General features: G+C 42.5%; 1 protein-coding gene across 1 annotated transcript in view; it reads right to left on the bottom strand.

Moving 5' to 3' along the window:
* Window positions 1-2771: 2771 nt before the first annotated feature.
* Window positions 2772-20391, bottom strand: part of LOC309546494 (acetylserotonin O-methyltransferase-like) — a gene marked incomplete at its 3' end in the record, with an annotated part of 103477 nt that continues 85857 nt past the window's right edge. Inside the window, exons 7-8 of the mRNA XM_082246233.1 lie at window positions 16018-16140; window positions 2772-2983 (exon numbers count right to left, since the gene is read on the bottom strand). Coding sequence (XP_082102359.1) covers window positions 2772-2983; window positions 16018-16140 — 335 coding nt within the window. The remainder of the gene's footprint in view (window positions 2984-16017; window positions 16141-20391) is intronic.

The raw sequence follows: 20391 nt of genomic DNA, 5'->3' as shown, positions 1-20391 counted from the left end.
ACTGAATGAATACTTTTTACTCCTGACAGGAAAAAGCTCCCTAAAAATGCACCAAATGCTATGTATTGGACACGCGTTTAGGGGCATCAACTATTTGAGAAATAATGGATTCCTTTAGCTAGACTATTGATTGATTCTGGTCATTGGAATGAATAAATGCTCAAGTGCTAAATATGTCTAGATGCCTTTACGAGCAGCATGCATTTTTTTTTCTCTAAAGCTCCTCTTCTGAATGCGCTGGTGAGGTTTTTTCCTTTTTTAGCCTGTAAAATCCTGTGTGTGCATGGGCACATACGCTAGTTAGCGGTAGTTGTAGCCATCTCTTAAAATAAATCCTTTTTATATCATGATGGGCTTCACTATGGGAGTTTTCCTGTTTTTTATCATTGTGAGTCTCCACTATACTATCTGTGATCCATATGACAGTTAACCTACTGGATAAACTTGCTGCTGCCTGTTTGACCATTATAATTTATGGTCCTGGACATTTGGTAAGAAGCTTGAGTGTGAGGCTGCTGCTGGTGGCGGATCCCCTTTACTTTCACTCTGCAGGGATCATTCCTTCATTGGATTGTTTTGCATTTTTGGACTGTTTTTGATTTTTTTGTGTTGAATTATTAAGATTGAGCTCTATTTTACACATAAACACTTTTTTCACTTTTAATGTACAACTGAATGTTATATTTTGTTGCACTATTTGGAGTGCTGTTTTTTTTATATAATTTACTAACTGGTATCACAGATTGCTAAGGGGCTGCTATTTTTTCCTTATATACGCCGGGCACGGATTTTACATTTAACAGAGATGCTGGCTGAAAAAAAAAAAAAAAGGACGGCAGTTTTAATCTTCCCATTCCTAATCCAAAATTAAAAAAAAAAAAGTTAGATTTTTACATATACTTTAAGGTTACCTCTGAGAACTTCTCCCATTTAGGGACATTGTTGTATATTATTTTTTTCCCTATTTCATATGTGGGACATGTATGTTGTTTTGAGTATACATTATCCATTAGTATTTTGTTCTTCATGCAAATATGCATGTAGCACCCTACAGGTAGGTGCTAGGTAAATGTATAGTGGGCTTTGTCTGCCTAACAGCAGGACTGCGATTTATTTAGCTAGGGTGTCAGAGCTTTCAGATGTGCCTGCTGAGGGGAGAAGTATCCCCACTGGCTCCTGCGAGAGGCTTCTCATAGGGCAGTGTGGGAAGCCCAATCAGGGGACACATCCCAGCTTGTGCGTGGCACTGTGTCTTTGGCAGGAGCAGATTCCCAGGAGGGAGATTACAGCTGTCTCTCCTCCTGTCTGAGGAAGAGGATATCTCGGGGTGTCGCCTGAGTATCCAGAGAGTGCAGAGTTGAGCTGAGGGGATCCAGTGTGCTGAGAGCCTGTGGAGAGCGAGAGGGGTCCAGTCCCAGCAAAGCCTACACAGGTCGTGAGTACTGAGGATTGCCCCTGGGGGTCTGCCTAGAGTCAGAGGGGACCACTCCGGAAGAGGTTCTGGGATCCAGTGTCAGCTAGCTGCAAAGGGGGTACCTAGGTTGAGGACCCTGAAGTTACAAAGGGGTACATAGTCAGTGGACCCTGAAGAGTTACAGTCAAGGGGGCATCTGCATCTGGGCCCTGAATTGTATAGAGTCTGTCAGTTGCAAATACAGTTTTACAGAGTTCTACTTCATACTACCTCAAGCTGGCCAAAGCGGGGGACAGTATTCAGCGAATTGTACAGCATAACAGTGTCAGGAGTTCTACAGTTTCACAGTCCTGGATCTTCTGAACTTTCAGTCGAAGATTCAGCACTTCTATCAAGTTGCATTGTGTACTCAGTGTCAGTGAGCATTGGCTGGCGTCGGCTGGCGTCAAGGAAGCGCCAACGGGCATTTTCAGGATCAAAGTCCCAATTGTAATTAGTTCAAGCCTAAAGGAGTATCCCACTCATTCCCTTCTCCCATCCCCTTTAACTTATAATAAAAAACCACAAACAAAGATGCCGGAGTTGTCGTTACTTCAGTTGTCACACCCAGGGACTCAGCTCACATGGGCTGGAGAGGATTCCGGTACTAATGGCAGACCCATATCAAGCAACAGGCCTGGAAACCTTGCTACATGCATATTTAGATGATTAATTTTAACTTAATTAAAAGCCCTAGTAGCGTAATATCTTGTGCAATTCTAAATAGTAGAGGATTCCAGTCCGTTTTTTTCTAACTCTTTAATTTGTGAATTAGGGTTAACAGTGTGGGTGATTGAGGAATTAGTTATCTCTGTTACTATCAATAAACACCTAAAAAAGTTTCTAACCTATCCGTACTACATATAAAAAGGAAAAATACATTTTGGCTACACATATATAAATGTTTATGTAGCAATAAAACCTAAGAGAGGCTCTAACCCCTCTCTGCTAAATCCAAAAACAGAATAAAATGGTTTGGCTGAAGCCAAGATTTACATTAAGGATAGATAATATTTGAATGTTTTTGGTTTTAATCCAGCTTTTTTTTTATCAGTGGATATGTATTAGGTACAAACTGGCAACATGGAAATTTTACATGCTCCTTATCCTAAAAACAAAAGCTCTCCTAGGTATTCTCTTCTGTACTGGCATCTCAGAATAAAACTGAAACTCTGCTGACATCTAGTGGATACTGTTTTCCAGATATCAAGAAAAACATCCTTTAGTAGCAGCATGCTCATTTGCAGGATATACAGTATAGAAATAACGCAGTATTAATACTATGACATGTTTACAAACAGATAATCGACACTTGGATTTATTTTCTTCCCATTATGGCTTGATATAACTTTCCATTTGTATCGACTTGAATATCCCTGAAGCCAGAGTCTGTAAGGAGCTTGTTATACTCAGATGGCGTCCTCTCTTTGCCTTCTGTCTGTATCAACATCACGAGTGAGAACAGTTGGGAAGTAAGAGGACCACTTCCGTCTTCATTTAAGAGGACTTCAATTAGCAGAACCGCACCTCCTTTATAAAACAAATGGAACAACTTTTATTACTAAGATGACATGTAAAATATTGAGCATTTGATTAAAACAAAACAAAACAAAAAATAAAAAACAGGGAGATAAGCACGTTGCTTGTAGCAAGAGAAAATATTTTACCTGTCGTAGTGCAGATAAGGAAAAGGACAGAAACATTAAACTCAGCTAGTGGTAACAGACATTTCCCTTCCTTTTTTGCATTGTTTTTTTATATGTTTAACCAACTTAAGCCCCGGAGGATTTGGCTGCTCAAAGACCAGGGGCTATTTTGCGATTCGGCACTGCGTGACTTTAACGGACAATTGCGCGGTCGTGCTATGCTGTACCCAAATGAAGTCCAAATTGATGTCCTTTTTTTTCCCACAAACAGAGCTTTCTTTTGGTGGTGTTTGATCACCTGTGCGATTTTTATTTTTTGCGCTATAAACAAAAAAAGAGTGACAATTTTGAAAAAATAACAATATTTTTCACATTTTTTTATATGAAATTCCCCCCCAAAAAAATGTAAAAATCAAAATTTTTAACATTTTAGGCCAATTTGTTTTCTGCTACATATGTTTGGTAGAAAAAAAAACGCAATAAGCGTATTTTGATTGGTTTGCGCAAAAGTTATTGCGTTTACTAACTAAGGGAAAGATTTTTGTCATTTTTATTGTTTTTTTTTTAACAAGTAATGGCGGCGATCTTCGATTTTTTTTTGCGGGACTGCGACATTGCGGTGGACAGATCGGACCCTTGACTGACATTTTTGACACTTTTGGGGGTACCAGTGACATTACTACAGTAATCAGTGCTATACATATTCACTGTTACTGTAAAAATGACACTGGCAGGGAAGGGGTTAACTTTATTGGAGATGCAGGGGTTAAATGTGTCCCTAGGGGCGTGCTTCTAACTGTAAAGGGGTGTGGCTTTTCATGTAACCACAGAGACATACGATCGTACATAGCAGGATCGTATGATCTCTGCAGTTATACCAGGGAGAATGACAGGCGGCTTTGTTTACATCAGCCGCCTGCCTTTCTCCCTCTGCAGCGGACGATCGCGAGTGGCCGGCGGAAATCCGAGCCGCCGGTCACTCGCGCGGGGATGACAGTGAATGAGCGGAGGCGGCGGCGCGCGCTCGCCCCCTATTGGCTCGCGGGCGAGTGCCATATATATATAGGTCACTTTGCCCAGGAGAGGCTGACTGCCGCAGTATATGTACTTGCGGTGGTCGGCAAGTGGTTAATACCTACATGTCAACTGCCCTGATCCTTTGTGACCCCTTCAACCCTTTTTGTGCATTAACACTCACATATTAACCACTTCTGGACCGGAAAGATTTGCCCCCTTAATGACTAGGCTGTTTTTTGGGGCACTGTGTTACTTTAACAGACAATTGCGCAGTTGTGCGACGCTGTACCTAAATAAAATTGATGTCCTGTTTTTCCCACAAATAGAGCTTATGTTGGTGGTATTTGATATTCACCTCTGCGATTTTTATTTTTTGCGCTATAAACAAAAAAAGAGCGACAATTCTGAAAAAAAAAAAAAACAATGTTTTTCACATTCTGCTATATAACATTCCCAAAAAAAATTAAAAAATCAAATGTTTTTAACATTTTAGGCCAATTTGTTTTCTGCTACATATTTTTGGTAAAAAAATTGCAATAACCGTATTTTGATTGGTTTGCGCATAAGATATTGTGTCTACTAACTACGGGAACTAAATTTATGTCATTTTTATTTATTTTTATGGCGCCCCCTTTACACTTCAGAGTCCTCTGACTAGGCACTCCCTTTAACACTTCAGGGTCCTCTGACTAGGCACCCCCTGGGACCTTCACCGAGTCCCCTTTACAAACACTGAAGGCCCACTGGCTGCTGGCATGGCCTCCAGCTTCAACATGCCCCTTCTATACCTCCGCGAAGGAACTTGAATTCTGTCCCGGTCACCTTCAGAGTGAGGCCTGACTCCCAAATGACATACAACTTCTTGGGATGGCCCTCGCTCCTCTCTGCCCAGAGCAGCAGATAGCCACAATGCCCGCACTGGACCCACTCTTGCACTTTCAGCGTAACAGTAGCACATTGAGGACATACTGCTCCTAGGAACTCTCGGCCGCCTCCCGTGCACTGTATCCCATACTAGGGATGGATTGGGGTGGTGGATCTGCTCCGGTGTTTGCCTAGCAGAGTCTTCACTGATGGCGGCAGCAATAGCGGTCACACTCTTTTTCTCTCTCACAAACGCCATGTTTCTTTCTCCTATATGTGTCTCCCTTGCAGCCATACCCAAAGGAGGGGGTATTAGGACTCCCCTTACCCACTCCTGATTGGCTGGATGTTCCTGCTATCTCCACCCTTTAGCCATGTTGGGCGTTGACTCCTCCTGTTAGGCAGATCTGTGTGAAGCACGCTTTCCCGAGTGGGACTGTAACTCTTCCCCTGCCATGCTCTCTTACTTTAGCCTACAGGGAAGTGGCTGCTAAGCCGACCATGTCACTTGCTAGACATGCATCCACTCTCCTCAATTGTTATAGGGCCACAACTGAGCCTTCTTTCACTGAAGCCAGCTGTCCCTCCTTGCTTGGCAAGAGTAATATCCCGCTCTCGGTCGCACGGTCGATAGTTCTCTTCCTAGCCACACATGTGCAATTTACATCTTCTGTACTGTCTCCGAGGCTAGCCGCACTGCCTCTCCCGGCATGGCCGACTACGATCCTCAGAGTATCTGTGCACCCGCTATATAGGATAAATGTCCCGCTGTCGGTCGCACGGTCAACACTAGTCCATATAGCATGCACATACACCCGGCCCCTGGCACCTCTCTTCCCGTACCACCGGCCTCCATCTTCACCGTCCCCACTGGGACCACCGGCATCCTCTTCTCTGCCCCCACTGGGACCACTGGGACCACTGACACTATCTTCACTGTCCTCACTGGGACCTCTTCCTGTTAAGCAGTTGCAGCATTCACACACTTTTATACTTTTTCCCCCTGCTCTCCAATTTCTGACAGCAGAGTACATATCACAGTCCACATCAAAGGTTCTCATCCTGTTGCAGGCTTTACTTGAACATTTGCGTTGCCACAGGCAACCTTCCATGTGTACTTCTAGCTTCATCCCACTCTCCCTGCCTCCCGCAGATCCGGTCTCACACTTGGCTTGATACTTGAACAACAGTTCTGGGCACAAAAATTGACTTTTCTGACTTTTTATTCTGCCATTGCCAGGGGCAACCGGCCAAGTAACCAATGGCAAAATCCTGGACGAGCTCCCAAATGTAGCAATATTTCCAGGCATTGGGCCTGATATGGGTCTGCCATTGTTACTGGTGACACTTCCAACACATTTAACTTGAATACCCAAGTGTGAGATAAGAGACAATGACCATTCTGGCATCTTTGGTTTGTTTATTTTGTAATGGGGATGAGAGAAGGGAATGAGTGGGATACTCTTCTGGCTCAACTAGGTTTAACTGGGATACTGTACAGAAAAATGCCTGTTAGCGCTGTCTTGACGCCAGCTGAATGCCGACCAACGCTTCCTGGCGCTTGAAGATACTGTTTTGCTGAACTGTGCTAGAACTTCGACTTTAACACTCTGGTTAACTCAGAAGATCCAGGACTGTAATGACACTTGACTCTTGACACTCTGTTTAGCTCAAAAGTCTGGTGGACAGCTCCCTCCAGCCCTTCACTGACTGAGATAGCTCCTTGTAACTGCTTGTGCTGCTGCAACTCTTAACACTGTACACTGCTAACTGCACGCTTTACACATTAACTCTTTAGGGCACAACTGCTGGTTCCCCCTTTACACTTCAGGGTGCTCTGATTAGGCACCCCCTCTAACACTTCAGGGTCCTCTGACTAGGCACCCCCTTTAACACTAGCTGGCTCCTGGATCCCTGGGACCTTCACTGGAGTGGTCCCCTCTATGTTAGGCAGACCCCCAGGGGCAGTTCACAGTACTCACAAACTTGGAATGCTTTCCTGGAACTGAAACCCTCTTCCTCCACTGGTCCTCGGCACACCAGATCCTCTCTGCAGCTCAGCTCTCTCTGATTCTCAGGCAGCCATGAGACACCCGATTCTTCTGACAGGAGGAGAGACAGCCGTACTCTCCCTCCTGGGACTCTGCTTCCCGCCAAAGACGCTGTGTCATGCGCTCCCTTCAAACTTATACCCACTTCCAGAATCCTGTGTGGCAGAATCTGCCTTCTGAGGTAGATACAAGCCTGAATGTGCCACTGATTGGGTTTCCTCCACTGCCCAATGAGAACCCTCTCATGGAGCCAGTGGGGAAACTCCCCTCTCAACAGCCACACCTGGAAACCATGACAACCTGACTGAAGCAGACAAGGCCTAATATACTTTTACCTAGAACCTACCTTGTAGGGTGCTACATATGTATTTATTTATTTTGAATAGAATGTAGAATGTTGTACACACAGCAGACTGTCGTTCTCCTTGGAATGAACACAGAACGCCTGTGATCCTCACATTTAGGATAACAGGTCTCTGTGTTATTTTAACAAGCCCATCCCCCAAACAGCTAGAAAACACCACCTAGGCATACACTTAACCCTTTGATCGCCCCTGAGTTAACCCCTTCCATGCCAGTGTCATTATTACAGTAACAGTGAGCACTGATTACTGTAGTAATGTCACTGGTCCCCCCAAAAATGTGAGTTAGGGGTCCGATCTGTCCGCTGTAACATCGCAGTCCCGCTAATAATTGCAGATCCATAGATCCATTACTAGTAAAAAAAATAAAAAATTAATAAAAATGTCATACATCTTTCCCCTAGTTTGTAGACGTAATATCTTTTGCACAAAACGCTTATTGGGATTTTTTTTTTTTACCAAAAACATGTAGGAGAATACAAATTGGCCTAAAATTATCAAAAAATTGGATTTTTGCATTTTTTTTAATTGAGAATGTTATATAGGAGAATGTGAAAAATATTGTTTTTTTTTCTTTTTCAGAATGTTCATTCTTTTTCGCACAGGTGATCAAATACCACCAAAAGAAGGCTCTATTTGTGGGAAAAAAGGACATAAATTTTATTTGGGTACAGCTTCACATGACCGCACATTCCCCAGGAAGACGTCATTTGTGACGAAACGTGTAGGAAAGGCATGCTGACGTCACCACGCAATACCCGGAGGTCGGGCGGCTGTGTGTTTTCTTTTGGATCCTGCCGATAAGCACTGTTTTAGCATACACATGTGAGTTTTCTACCTTTTAATAAATTGTTTACCTATACTTACTTCACTATGGTGGTTATCCTTCCTTTATGACCATTGCTGGACCGTGGATTGTCCGGATTTTCGGGGTTTATTATCTGGCTGATCTGAGCAGAACCTCCTTGCCGGTCTAAGTGGAGCTGTCTAGGTCCTGGTTGAGCTGGTTGATTCACCCTCCGAGTTCTATATGCCTAAATTTATGGCGTTCTGGTAAGCGCATTAGCCTGATTCACTTCCAGCATGGTGATAGCATTATTGAACGGTGGAGGCTTGCTTTTGAGCACTGTTACACTCAACTTTGGACTTTATTTACATAATTTATTGGACACTGTGATTAATGTTTTTGATACTATTGGATGTCACTTTATTTAATTGCAAGAGCACATAAGTATTTGATATCACCTTGTGTCATTTATATTTATTTTTATTTGGATACCTTTAGGGATATCCTCTTTTTATATGTGTTTATCACATTTATGACTTAGCGCAGCTTTATTTGTATATACAACCGCACATTTGTCCGTTAAAGTAAAAAAAATGGCCTGGTCATTAAGGGGGCAAAACCTTCTGGTCCAGAAGTGGTTAAGCAATATGACAAGGAGGAGGGTGTGATAGATAGCGACCTGTTATAGCTGTATTCTTTGTATAAGTACAAGCAATTAATAGGCCAACCATTAATTTTCAATGAATAATAGGGATGAGCTTCGAGTAAGTAAGGTAAGTTTGACTTGAACATTGGTCGTTCGATCGTTCGTTGAACGAGGAACAAATGTGCTTCTTCGCGGGAAATTTGAGTTTCCCATAATGCAGAGTGCAGCGCGTTACGTGATTGGCCAAAGCATGCACCCTGACCTCATGCTTTGACCAATCAAATGATCTCTGCCATGATTGGACTAAAGACTGGCTGCCTTTAGCCAATCATGGCTCAGGGGCCAAGTACACGCCCCACACTACATAAAGTCTGCTCGCACAGCCGCAGCGTGTAGTGTCATTGTGCGGGCGATCAGACAGGGACAGGCAGGCGATTCAGCCAGGGAGAGAGTAGTTTATTTTTGGAGTTAGACTGTGCAGAGAGACATTTCTAGCAGTGTAGGGAGGGCAAGGTTCCTGTGTGAGGTAGAGATAGGTTGATTTCTTTACATCATATCAGACAGTATAGCGCCAGTAAATGAGTAGCAGTGTAGGGAGGGCCAAGGTTCCTGTGTGAGGTAGGGAGAGCTGTCTTTCTTTACATCAGATACTAGTCACAGTATTGTTCATCGATCAGATTCTGCAACATTCTAAAATATTCATAGAAATTTAGGAATAGAGATCACTGCAGATATCAGCCACAGTAACCTTTGCTCAGTTGTGGATCTTTCTATAGGATCTCAGACCTGTAGGAATAGAGATCACTGCAGATATAAGCCACAGTAACCTTTGCTCAGTTGTGGATCTTTCTATAGGGGTCACAGACCTGTAGGAATAGAGATCACTGCAGATATCAGCCACAGTAACCTTTGCTCATATGTGGATCTTTCTATAGGGATCTCAGACCTGTAGGAATAGAGATCACTGCAGATATCAGCCGCAGTAACCTTTGCTCAGTTGTGGATCTTTCTATAGGGGTCACAGACCTGTAGGAATAGAGATCACTGCAGATGTCAGCCACAGTAACCTTTGCTCAGTTGTGGATCTTTCTATAGGGATTTCAGACCTGTAAAAATAGAGATCACTGCAGATATCAACCACAGTAACCTTTGCTCAGTTGTGGATCTTTCTATGGGGGTCATAGACCTGTAGGAATAAAGATCACTGCAGATATCAGCCACAGTAACCTTTGCTCAGTTGCGGATCTTTCCATAGGGGTCACAGACATGTAGGAATGAAGATCACTGCAGATGTCAGCCACAGTAACCTTTGCTCAGTTGTGGATCTTTTTATAGGGATCACAGACCTGTAGGAATATAGATCACTTCAGATATCAGCCACAGTAACCTTTGCTCATATGTGGATCTTTCTATAGGGGTCACAGACCTGTAGGAATAAAGATCACTGCAGATATCAGCCACAGTAACCTTTGCTCAGTTGTGGATCTTTCTATAGGGATCTCAGACCTGTAGGAATATAGATCACTGCAGATATCGGCCACAGTAACCTTTGCTCAGTTGTGGATCTTTCTATAGGATCATAGATCATCCATCTATAGGATTATAGATTACATCATATATCAGTGAGAGTATTGATAATCGGTCACTTGCGTACAACTATAACCACCACAGCTCATCTATAGGGCTATCAATTACATCATATCAGTTCATTGAGTATCTATTGGTCAGTTGTGTATACCCTATATTCAGGGCCAGATTAACGTAGGGGCTATTGGAGCTGCAGCTCCAGGCCCCTACCTTTTATATAGGCCCCGGGTTGGCCATATTCACTGTTACCGCTCTTCTGTCACTTGTAAACACAGAAGTCTGGCTTCTATGCTCGCTTCCCCAGGCAGCTCCCTCAGAACCTCCCCACACAGCACGAAGGCCGGACAAGGAGGGACAGTTGCCGATGCATGGATGTGTTTATGGGCTTCAGAGACAGCATCCCATGTTGAATTAGGCATGCATGGCTGCACCCTTCCTCCTCTAGGTGCATGCCAAGGCACGGCCCTTAAGGCCCTTCAAAATCCTCAGCACCAAGCCCATGATGCTCTTAATCTGGCCCTGCCTATATTGATCTGTATCCACATCATATCCGAAAGGCCAACAAGGAGAGGCCGACTCTCACAGGCCATGAAAAGAGGACAAGCAGCCTCTGTGTCGATTGTGAAAAGTGGTGGTTACAGTAGACAAAGTGCATCCTCTGCAGGCGGGGCTCGTCCGTCATTTATTTCTGGTGCTGCCCGGGCAGACCCCTGGCAAGCTTCCTGGTACTCACTGACACTGTTTTTCCCTGGGTTGCTCTGCCTTCAGCTCCACTCGTCAGTATCCTGGACCTCCTGGCTCGGCATCACACACTTGGTCCCCTAGGCCTACCGCCGGTGACCACCTTCCTTGCTGACAGGAAGAGAGACAGCCGTCACCCTCCTCCTGGGACCTGACTTCCCGCCCAAAAGACATCCTGTCACATGTGCCACCGGCTTTTTTGACCTGTCCCAGAATGCACCCTGTTGTGCTAGCCCACTGGGACAGCCACAAAAGCCTGGGTGTCACTGGCTGGGTTTCCTCCACTGTCCAACAGGCTCTCCCATTGGATACAGTGGGAACACTCCCTCAGCCCAGATGAATCACACCCTGGACACATGCAACAGGCAGAACTAACAATCATGCTCCCGTGATAAGCAAATAGAGCTGCTAAGCTTTTACCAACCTAGCACCTACTTAGGAGGGTGCTACATATATAATGAAATGTACAGTAACTTAACAGTTGGGATTGTATTTTTTTTTAATCTTAAGCCACTGAGGACTGCAGAGAAGGAGCGAGAGGGCTGCAGACAGTGGTGGGATTTAGCCTGTTCGCACCAGTTCGTTGGAACCTGTTACTAACATTTCACAAGTTCTGCGAACCGGTGCAAGCCAGAGATTGGGCCGGTCCATCTGTCACAGGGTTGCCACCCAGCCGGTAATTTACCAGCAATTGCTGTATTTTTATTGCAGTATCTGTGTGGTAGAGACTGGCTGCTAGGATGGCCAGCCGACTGGCATCTAGAAACCAGTGACGTGCAGAGGAGGAGAAGACCCAACATGTAATCTTCCTTGTCCTCCGCGCCTGGGTCTGGCTCCACCCACCTACTCCCTGCATCTTCACAATGCGGCCGCTGCAGAAGGGAAACTGCCTGAAAGAAGACCTCAGAGCAGACACAAACTGATGATTCGGTGAGTTTCTCCCTCTCCCTCTCCTCTCCCTCCTCCTTCTCTCTCTCTCTCCCCCTCCTCTCTCTCCTCCTCCTCTCTCTCCTTCTCTCTCTCTCTCTCTCACCCCCTCCTCTCTCTCTCTCTCCCCCTCCTCTCTCTCTCTCTCTCCCCTTCTTCCTCTCCTCCTCTCTCTCTCTCTCCCTCCCTTCATCCCTCTTTCTTTCCCCCCCATTTTTTTCTCTCTCTCCCTCTTCCCCCCCCCCTTTTTTTCTCTCTCTCTCTCTCTCTCCCTTTATCACTCTTTCTTTTCCCCTCTCTCTCTCCCTCCCTCCCTTTATCCCTCTTTACCCCCCCCCCTCTCTCTCTCTCTCTCCCCCTCCCTTCATCCCTCTTTCTTTCCCTCTCTCTCTCTCCCTTCATCCTTCTTTCCCCGCCCCTCTCTCCCTTCATCCCTCTTTCTTTCCCTCTCTCTCTCCCTTCATCCCTCTTTCTTTCTCTCTCTCTCTCTCTCCATCCCTCTTTCTTTCTCTCTCTCTCTCTCTGCCTCCCTTCATCCCCCTTTCTTTCCCCCCTCTCCCCCCCCTCCCTTCATCCCTCTTTCTTTTCCTTTCCCTCTCTCTCACTCCCTTCATCCCACTTTCTTTCCCTCTCTCTCTCTCTCTCCCCCCTCCCTTCATCCCTCTTTCTCTTATACTCTATCTCTCCATACAAGGGAAGGGGGGAGGTTGCTGTGTCCACCACCACTCACTGATGTACTAACTCCCTGCTTTTAATTTAACCACTTCTGGACCAGAAGATTTCCCCCTTAATAACCAGGCCATTTTTTGTGATTCTTACTTAACTGACAATTGCGCGGTCGCGCGACGCTGTACCCAAATAAAATGAATGTCCTTTTTTTTCCCCACAAATAGAACTTTCTTTTTGTGGTATTTGATCACCTGTGAGATTTTTTATTTTTTTTCACTACAGTATATTTTAGGCCAGTTTGTTTTCTGCTACATATTTTTGGTAAAACAAATCCCAATAAGTGTATTTTGATTGTTTTGCGCAAAAGTTATCACGCCTAAAAACTAGGGGAAAGATTTATGTCATTTTTATTTTGTTTTTTTTTACTAATAATGGTGGCGATCTGCGATTTTTAGCGGGACTGCGACATTGCGGCGGACAGATCGGACCCCTAACTGACATTAGATTAAAAAAATTTTTGAATCCCACCACTGGCTGCAGATGACCCATAAAACACCACTGTGCCATGTCTGATCTACCTAAAATAGATATATCAGTTATAGTTACAGTCTGGTAGATTAAGTCACCTGCCAACTTCTTATATTTCTAAAGGATCCAATGATGATTCCTTCCTGCTATAGTTCTTGGCTCTGTTCCTGCCCAACTTGGAGTGGAAACTGGAAGGTCAGAGTGGTTTGAAAATAAGTAATCTTCTACGCTAAACAGAACAATATATTCTATATGCCAAACCTGCATTTAAGGGATTGGGAATCGGTGAAAGGCATTTTGTGGTTGTACCTTCTCCCGTCACTGACAGCTATAACACACTGAGGAAAAGAGATGGCTCCTTATTTTTTAAAATATTTTTCAATTCTGTACAGCTGTTAAAATCATTGGGCCACTATAAATAGTACTTTTTTTTTTTTTTTTTTTTTACAGAAAGGGCTATTGCTTTTGCTGAAATAGCTCTGATATGCAATATGATATGTAATCAGCAGAGTTGTATAAAGTACTCGAAACCCATACTTGAGTAAAAGTACAAGTGCTCGATCAAAAAGTGACTTGAGTAGAAGTGGAAGTGCTCGATCAAAAAGTGACTTGAGTAGAAGTACTAAAGTATTCAACATTTTTTCTACTTAAGTATTGCAAGTAGTTTTTTTTTTCAATTTTGCTACTCAAGTACTGAAAGTAAAAGTACCAGTAGTTTTGAAAAAAAATTGCTACTCAAGTACTGAAAGTAAAAGTACAAGTACTGTGTTATGTAGTTATTAAAGAAAGAAGTCAAAAGTTTGAACATCATATTGTTTTTTATTATTTCAAATGCAGCTTTTATTTATACATACAGTAGCATTTATTTTCGTATGCGCTGATAATACACATGTTTTGAGCTTCATGAAACCTGCCATCTACTGTTCTGGCAGTGGTAATTTTTATAATTGTAACGAGTAACTATGCAGCACAAAAAAAAAATATCGGAGTAGAAGTATTGAAATCATCGAAAAAATGTAGTGAAGTGGAAGTAGGAGAAAAAAATTCTACTCCAGGAAAGCACAGATACCGCCTTTCGGTACTTAAGTACAGTAGTGAAGTAGTTCTACTTAGTTACTATACATCTCTGGTAATCAGTTTAGATACCAGCAGCTTTGGCAGGAATCTTCTTAATAGAAAAGGTAAAGCCATATTTACTTTAGTTTTGTAATGACAGCGCATTTTATTATTTTAATTTTTCGTTTTGCATTTATAGTTTTTACTTCACTCTTCAGCAAAGCACATAGCACAGTACAATAAAATGAGTGTGCCTCCTGATCCCATACAACTCAAGGGGACAGGTAGGAAGCTTAATCTCGTGAACACTGAATGTCATGCCAATAATACCATGTTTTGCGGAATTGTTCTTCCTTACATTTCATGGGCGCTGTTAGGCATTCCATATTGTTGATCTTGTTTACCACAGCTATCCATTGACTAACCGTCGTAGGGTTAGTGTGCTTCCTTTTTTTGTGGGATGCACACCTTGGCCACATTAAGCAAGTGAATCTGGAGAGATCTCTTGTACCTACATCTGGAAAGTTGGGTAAGGTTTAGTAGGAATGTCTCTGGGTGCATCGCCAGAGATAGATCAGTAAGTTTATGAATCAGCTGTCTGACATCTTCCTACAAGGATTGTACACTAGGGCACGACCAAAAAATGTGCAAAAACGTGCCTGGTTCTTTTTGGCATCACCAACATAATAGAGAAACAGTGGGATAGAACCTATGGAGGAGTGCAGGGGTACTATACAAAAGGGTCAGAAGTTTATATCCTGCCTCCTGGTATCTGCTGAACAGAGAGGACCGATGGGCAAAATAAAGAATCTGGTCCCTCTGTGCAGGGGTTAAGGCCATGTCTTAATCTCTCTCCCATTTCTGAAGGAAAGGAGGAACAAAGTCATCAGGTGGTTTGGAAATCAGAGGATAAGACATTGAAAGAGTATGGCGCATAAGGGAAGTCTGTGAAAAAAGCTGCTCGAACGAAGTAATCTTACTATGGTTCACTCTACTATTCTTTATCTGTTGGTGCTTAAGAAATGGTGCGTTTGCATGGCTTTCCACAAATCCAAAGGGGGAGAGATCATGGCCTGAATCTCCGAAATGGACCGCCATCTGCCTCCCATCAAAAAATGTTTAACTCAAAATTGGTTGGTCAATATACAATTGTTGAATCTTATATCCTCCAAGCCTGGAATAAATTCTTGAGCACCAATTATAGGAGACATTAGATTAAGTGTCTGTGGAGCGTAACCCTGGCAGTCCATTTTGGACAATACTGCCAATGTAGTACCTATTGTAGGGTGCTGTTTCACCTCTAGCGGGAGAGGTTTAGACTTCCACAGAAGTGCCTGCAGAGGAAGCGGTGACAGATCTTGTTCCAGGCCTACCCTTCCCTTTTCGGACTCATGTTTTATCCAACCTAATGTGTGGGACATATGGATTGCATAATAATATTTAAAGGGGTCTGGGAAGCCAATTCCCCCTCTCTCCTTGGGCAGAGCAAGAACCCAATATGAGATGAGCTTGGTTTTGTGGCCCATAAAAAAATTCAGAAATTTTGCTTTTGTTGCGCAAAGGAAAGAACAGGGAATGGCTACTGGGAAGGTTTGTAAAAGGTATTATTCTATCCATTATGGTTCATGAAACCATTTCAAATTATTTTATGAATCGTCATCCTCCTACAAACTATGAGCTTACCAGGTCTGCAGGACTGGTAAACCTTTTTCAGCAGCTGCAGGCATTTCTCTTCTGTCCAGTCATGGATAATCCTAGCCAAAATATATAGGTCTGCCTCGGGAATGGCATCTTTAAAGAAATCTCCTTTGGTAAAAAAAAAAAAAGAATACATCAAATAATAACAAAGCAGAAAATATTATAATTTTTTTAGATACAAACTTTTATTAAATGCATCAAGAAAAAAACGTATCAGAATGTTACAGCAGACATCCTTTGCATACAAAGGCAGTATAATAAATCCAAAACATCAGTATATATCTGCTATTGTACAAAGAAAAAAATTTCATAAAAATTATTCACAGTGCAAATATATAAAAAGTTAGAAACGGGCACCATCATAATCATCCATGAAACCAATAAAGACTAATATACAAGAGTTTCCTTTATGGCAAAAGGTGTTATGCAGTAAACAAGGTGACTGAAATTCATCATCAAGTTAGTCGCTAGGAGGCAAACGATATAAAAACAATGGGTCTTATTTGACGTCAAATTAGGATATTTTCTTCATCAACATAATTACATCCATTGTAGCAACAACTTGAGAAAATGGGATATCTGAAGACTTCCAGTAGCAGGCAACTACCCAATGCGATTACCCAAAGCATTACAGAGAGTGAAAATCAATTTTTCCATGGGTTTTGAAAGGTCAGGAATGTGAAAGAACAACAAGCAGTCAGCTTTAGTCAACATGGTCTGTTTACCTGTCAACTGAATGGACAAGTGGAAAAGCTCTTGCCACACTGAAGCTATCTTTTCACACTCCCAAAATATGTGCAAATAGGAGCCTGGTTGGGGGAAGCCACAGAAGTCTGAGGATAGGTAGCATGAACTTTCAGTGGTGTATAATGCCATCTGGTAAACGGTTTAAGAGCTGTGTCCCTAACCGTAAGAAATTTAGTGCATTTCCTAGGGTTTTGCCACCTGACATCCCATTCTCGTTCCGAGGATAAGATGGCTTAGTATCTTCTGTTATGCTGGAAAGGCAGGTATAAAAGAATGGAATTAGCCCCTTTCCTCGGGAGCCATTATGAAAGACATTTTTGTAAAATGCATACTAACCTAATGGGGAGAGGGCATAGTGCTTGGGGGTGTGGAAGGCACATTAGATGCCTTAAAATGTCATTGTGCTATTTCTGGGCATCCCTTTGCCTTTAAGGAGGAGTGGGCTCCCTCCAGGCAAGCCTGCCCCTAATTTATCCACTGCTATTTATGCTCCAACTTGGAGACTCGCAGAGACTATAGCATTAGGGCCATAGTACACAGTGGAGCCTTGAAGTTGGCACTGTGGTTTGCACATATATTTTCAAATATGTGCAACAGAGCCCCCTGTTTTTAAAGTGAATTGTTAGACAGGGTTAATCTGGCTTGTTTGCAGGCTAGCTGGTAAGTGTGCTGGGAGATTTCTGTTTTCCTGTTTTTAATGTGCGTTGCCCTTCCATGTGCACCTTACTGCAAAGGCTAGTTATAAAATGGGGTAGTTTCCATCTATTTGTATAGCTTGTTTGCTGATTTGGTGTGGGGGCACATAGGATGCCTTCAGCTGTCATTGTGCTATTGCTGGGCATCCAATGTTCCCCTGTGCCTTTAAGGAGGAGTGGGCTCCCTCCAGGCAAGTCTGCCCTTAATTTATCCACAGCTATATATGTAGAAAATCTGTAGAAAATAGACATTATTTAACAGTAAATGTCTAGGTTGTACAGTGACTTGCTGAAACTCAATTACAGCTAAATTATTTTAATAGTAATCTATAAAGTATCACAGAAAAGCATGTGGTGTTAAATTCATAAACTGAAATTTTATTATTTAAGTCTTTAAAAATTACATTCATACTATGGTTTAGATGTAAAAGACAACTAAGTAAAAAAAATAAATAAATAAAAAAGGGGTTGCAAGGATTCACCCTGCTTGTGATGGACTTTAATGGCATTGCATGAAACGAAAACAGATTTCATGAAAGGTATAAAATGTATTTACAACATTTGAAAATTCAAAAATTGTAGAGCACAAAAATATAAAAAAACATCATATAGATACCTAAATATGATACAGATAATCCACATGACCCCCTTCTTCGAGTTGTTCAATCATCCAAGGTGGATGTAAAAAAAAATATGTAAAAAAATGTATTGCTGGGCAGAATCAGATATATCAAAAGGCAGCAATAGCCTTTCTCTTACAATATACTGGGGTTGATTTACTAAAACTTGAGAGTGCAAAATCTGGTACAGGTCTGCACAGAAACCAAACAGCTTCCAGTTTCTTTTTTGTCAAAGCTTAATTGAAAAAACGGAAGTAAGAAGCTGATTGGTTACCATGCACAGCCGCACCAAAATCAACTCCACTGTGTCTAGAAGTATGAAGTCTCCTGTTAGTCAGGATTTCCCCTGTAGCCAGGTGCTTGGCTAAGAATGGAGAGTGAGGGAAACACCTGCTGCAGCTGGTCTTTGTAGCTGCTGCCCTTCAGTGATGAACTGGTTAACAGCTATATTAGCAAGAAGAGGGAACTGCTGAATCAGGCAGCGCAGCACTGTGGGAAATGTAGTCCAGAGGAGGAAAACTCTACTGTAATCAAGAGCTTTTGAACTGCATTTCCTAGAGGGGGATTTCCAGGCGGGAAAGAGTTGCATTTAATCTGGCTGTAAAGGACACAGCTTCCTCTTGCTGTGAGGGAGACAGGAGAGTGCACATCGCTGTCCAGTGTGCACCATCACTGTTGCATGTCAGCGGCCTGAGTGGGATTCAGAACACTGAGTTTGGAAGTGCCAGAGCAGAGAGTGGACAAATTGCTGTGTGTGACCGGATGGTGAGCTACTGTAGGGGTTTACTATCTACTATTAGAGAGTAAAACATCCAAGACTGGCAAGGATTTTGATGACCCCCCTCTCTGGTTTGCATCCCACCGAGACCCTTCAGCTCCTGGGTCAGATACGGTTTACCGCTACCACACAGAAGTCAAAATTTTCCATTTGAGTCTTATTGACCCGTGAGTATTTGGTACTCCTTTGAGTCCATACTTCATTGAACCTCTTTAATTTTTTTACCTTTTACTGCTTACTCCAACATATTGTTTCCTTGTAGATATATCTTGAATACATTGATCTCTGAAGAAGGGAGTTTCAGCTCTCGAAATGCGTCAGTCACGATGCAGTATACTCTATTATTATGGAATCCCAATATGATATTAAGGCTATTTCTGTAACCAAGCTGTAACACCAAGATGTATGCCAATATGTGATGTACCATTGTACCATTGTTTATGTTGTACACTATTTATATTTTAGCTACTGAGCTACGTCATGTGATATTGAGCACATGACATCATTGTTACTTCTATAACATGTTTAGTGCAATAAAGAACCAATATTGCTTTATCCACCTATTTGTGTATTTTATTGATCTCCAGCCACTAGCACATACCTCATCTAAAGTCCAGCGGGCCAATCTCCTTTGCTTCTATATGAATATTGGGATGGAGGTGTGCTTTGGTGGGAACCAGACCATTTTCCTTTGTTTTCCTTTGTCGACAGTTGTTGGTATAAACAACACCCATATTATCGGAATAAAGCAAAATATTACGATCTTGAAAATTCAAACCCCACAATTCGAGAAAAATTAACAAAGGGAATACTTCAAGCAAAACAATGTTTTTGGTAAAACCCTTATCTATCCAAGAAGCTGGCCACAAACCATCAGACCAATGACCCTGCCAAAATGCACCATAACCAATAGCACCTGATGCATTGGTAAACAAATTAAGTGCAGACATAGTACAAAAGGGTTTTCGCCACAAAGAACAACCATTAAAATTACATAAACATTTATTTCACACAATCAAATCTTCACGCAATGAGTATGATATACGAACAAAATGAAAAGGAGAAGAAACACCGGTCATAGATCTGTACAGACGTTTAGAAAATATTCTACCCATCGGAATAACACGGGAGACAAAAGCCAATAAACCCAATAACGATTGTAGTGTCTTAAAAGTGACCTTTCGTTTAGATAAAACTAAGTCAACTAAAGTATACAGCCGACATACAGTATTTTCTCTGGAGGCAAACGGAGCTCCATAGCTTCGGTATCAAAAGTGATAGCCAGAAAATACAAACAGTGCGTTGGATAAACCGATTTTTCATGTGCCAATGGAATACCAAATTCACGACGCATTATATTGAATTCTGTAAAGAGGTATAAACAATCCGTAGAATCTGCTTTACCCATGAAAAAAAAATCATCCAAATAATTTATCAAATGAGAAGAACCTGTGTGAAAACGAATTACCCACGCCAAAAACGATGAGAACATCTCAAAATAGTGACACGACAATGAGCA

This window comes from Pelophylax lessonae, assembly GCF_965119305.1.
Source record: "Pelophylax lessonae genome assembly, chromosome: 2".
NCBI lineage: Eukaryota > Metazoa > Chordata > Amphibia > Anura > Ranidae > Pelophylax > Pelophylax lessonae.
Note: the sequence above shows the minus strand (reverse complement) of the source record. Positions and strands in the feature narration are given on the sequence as shown.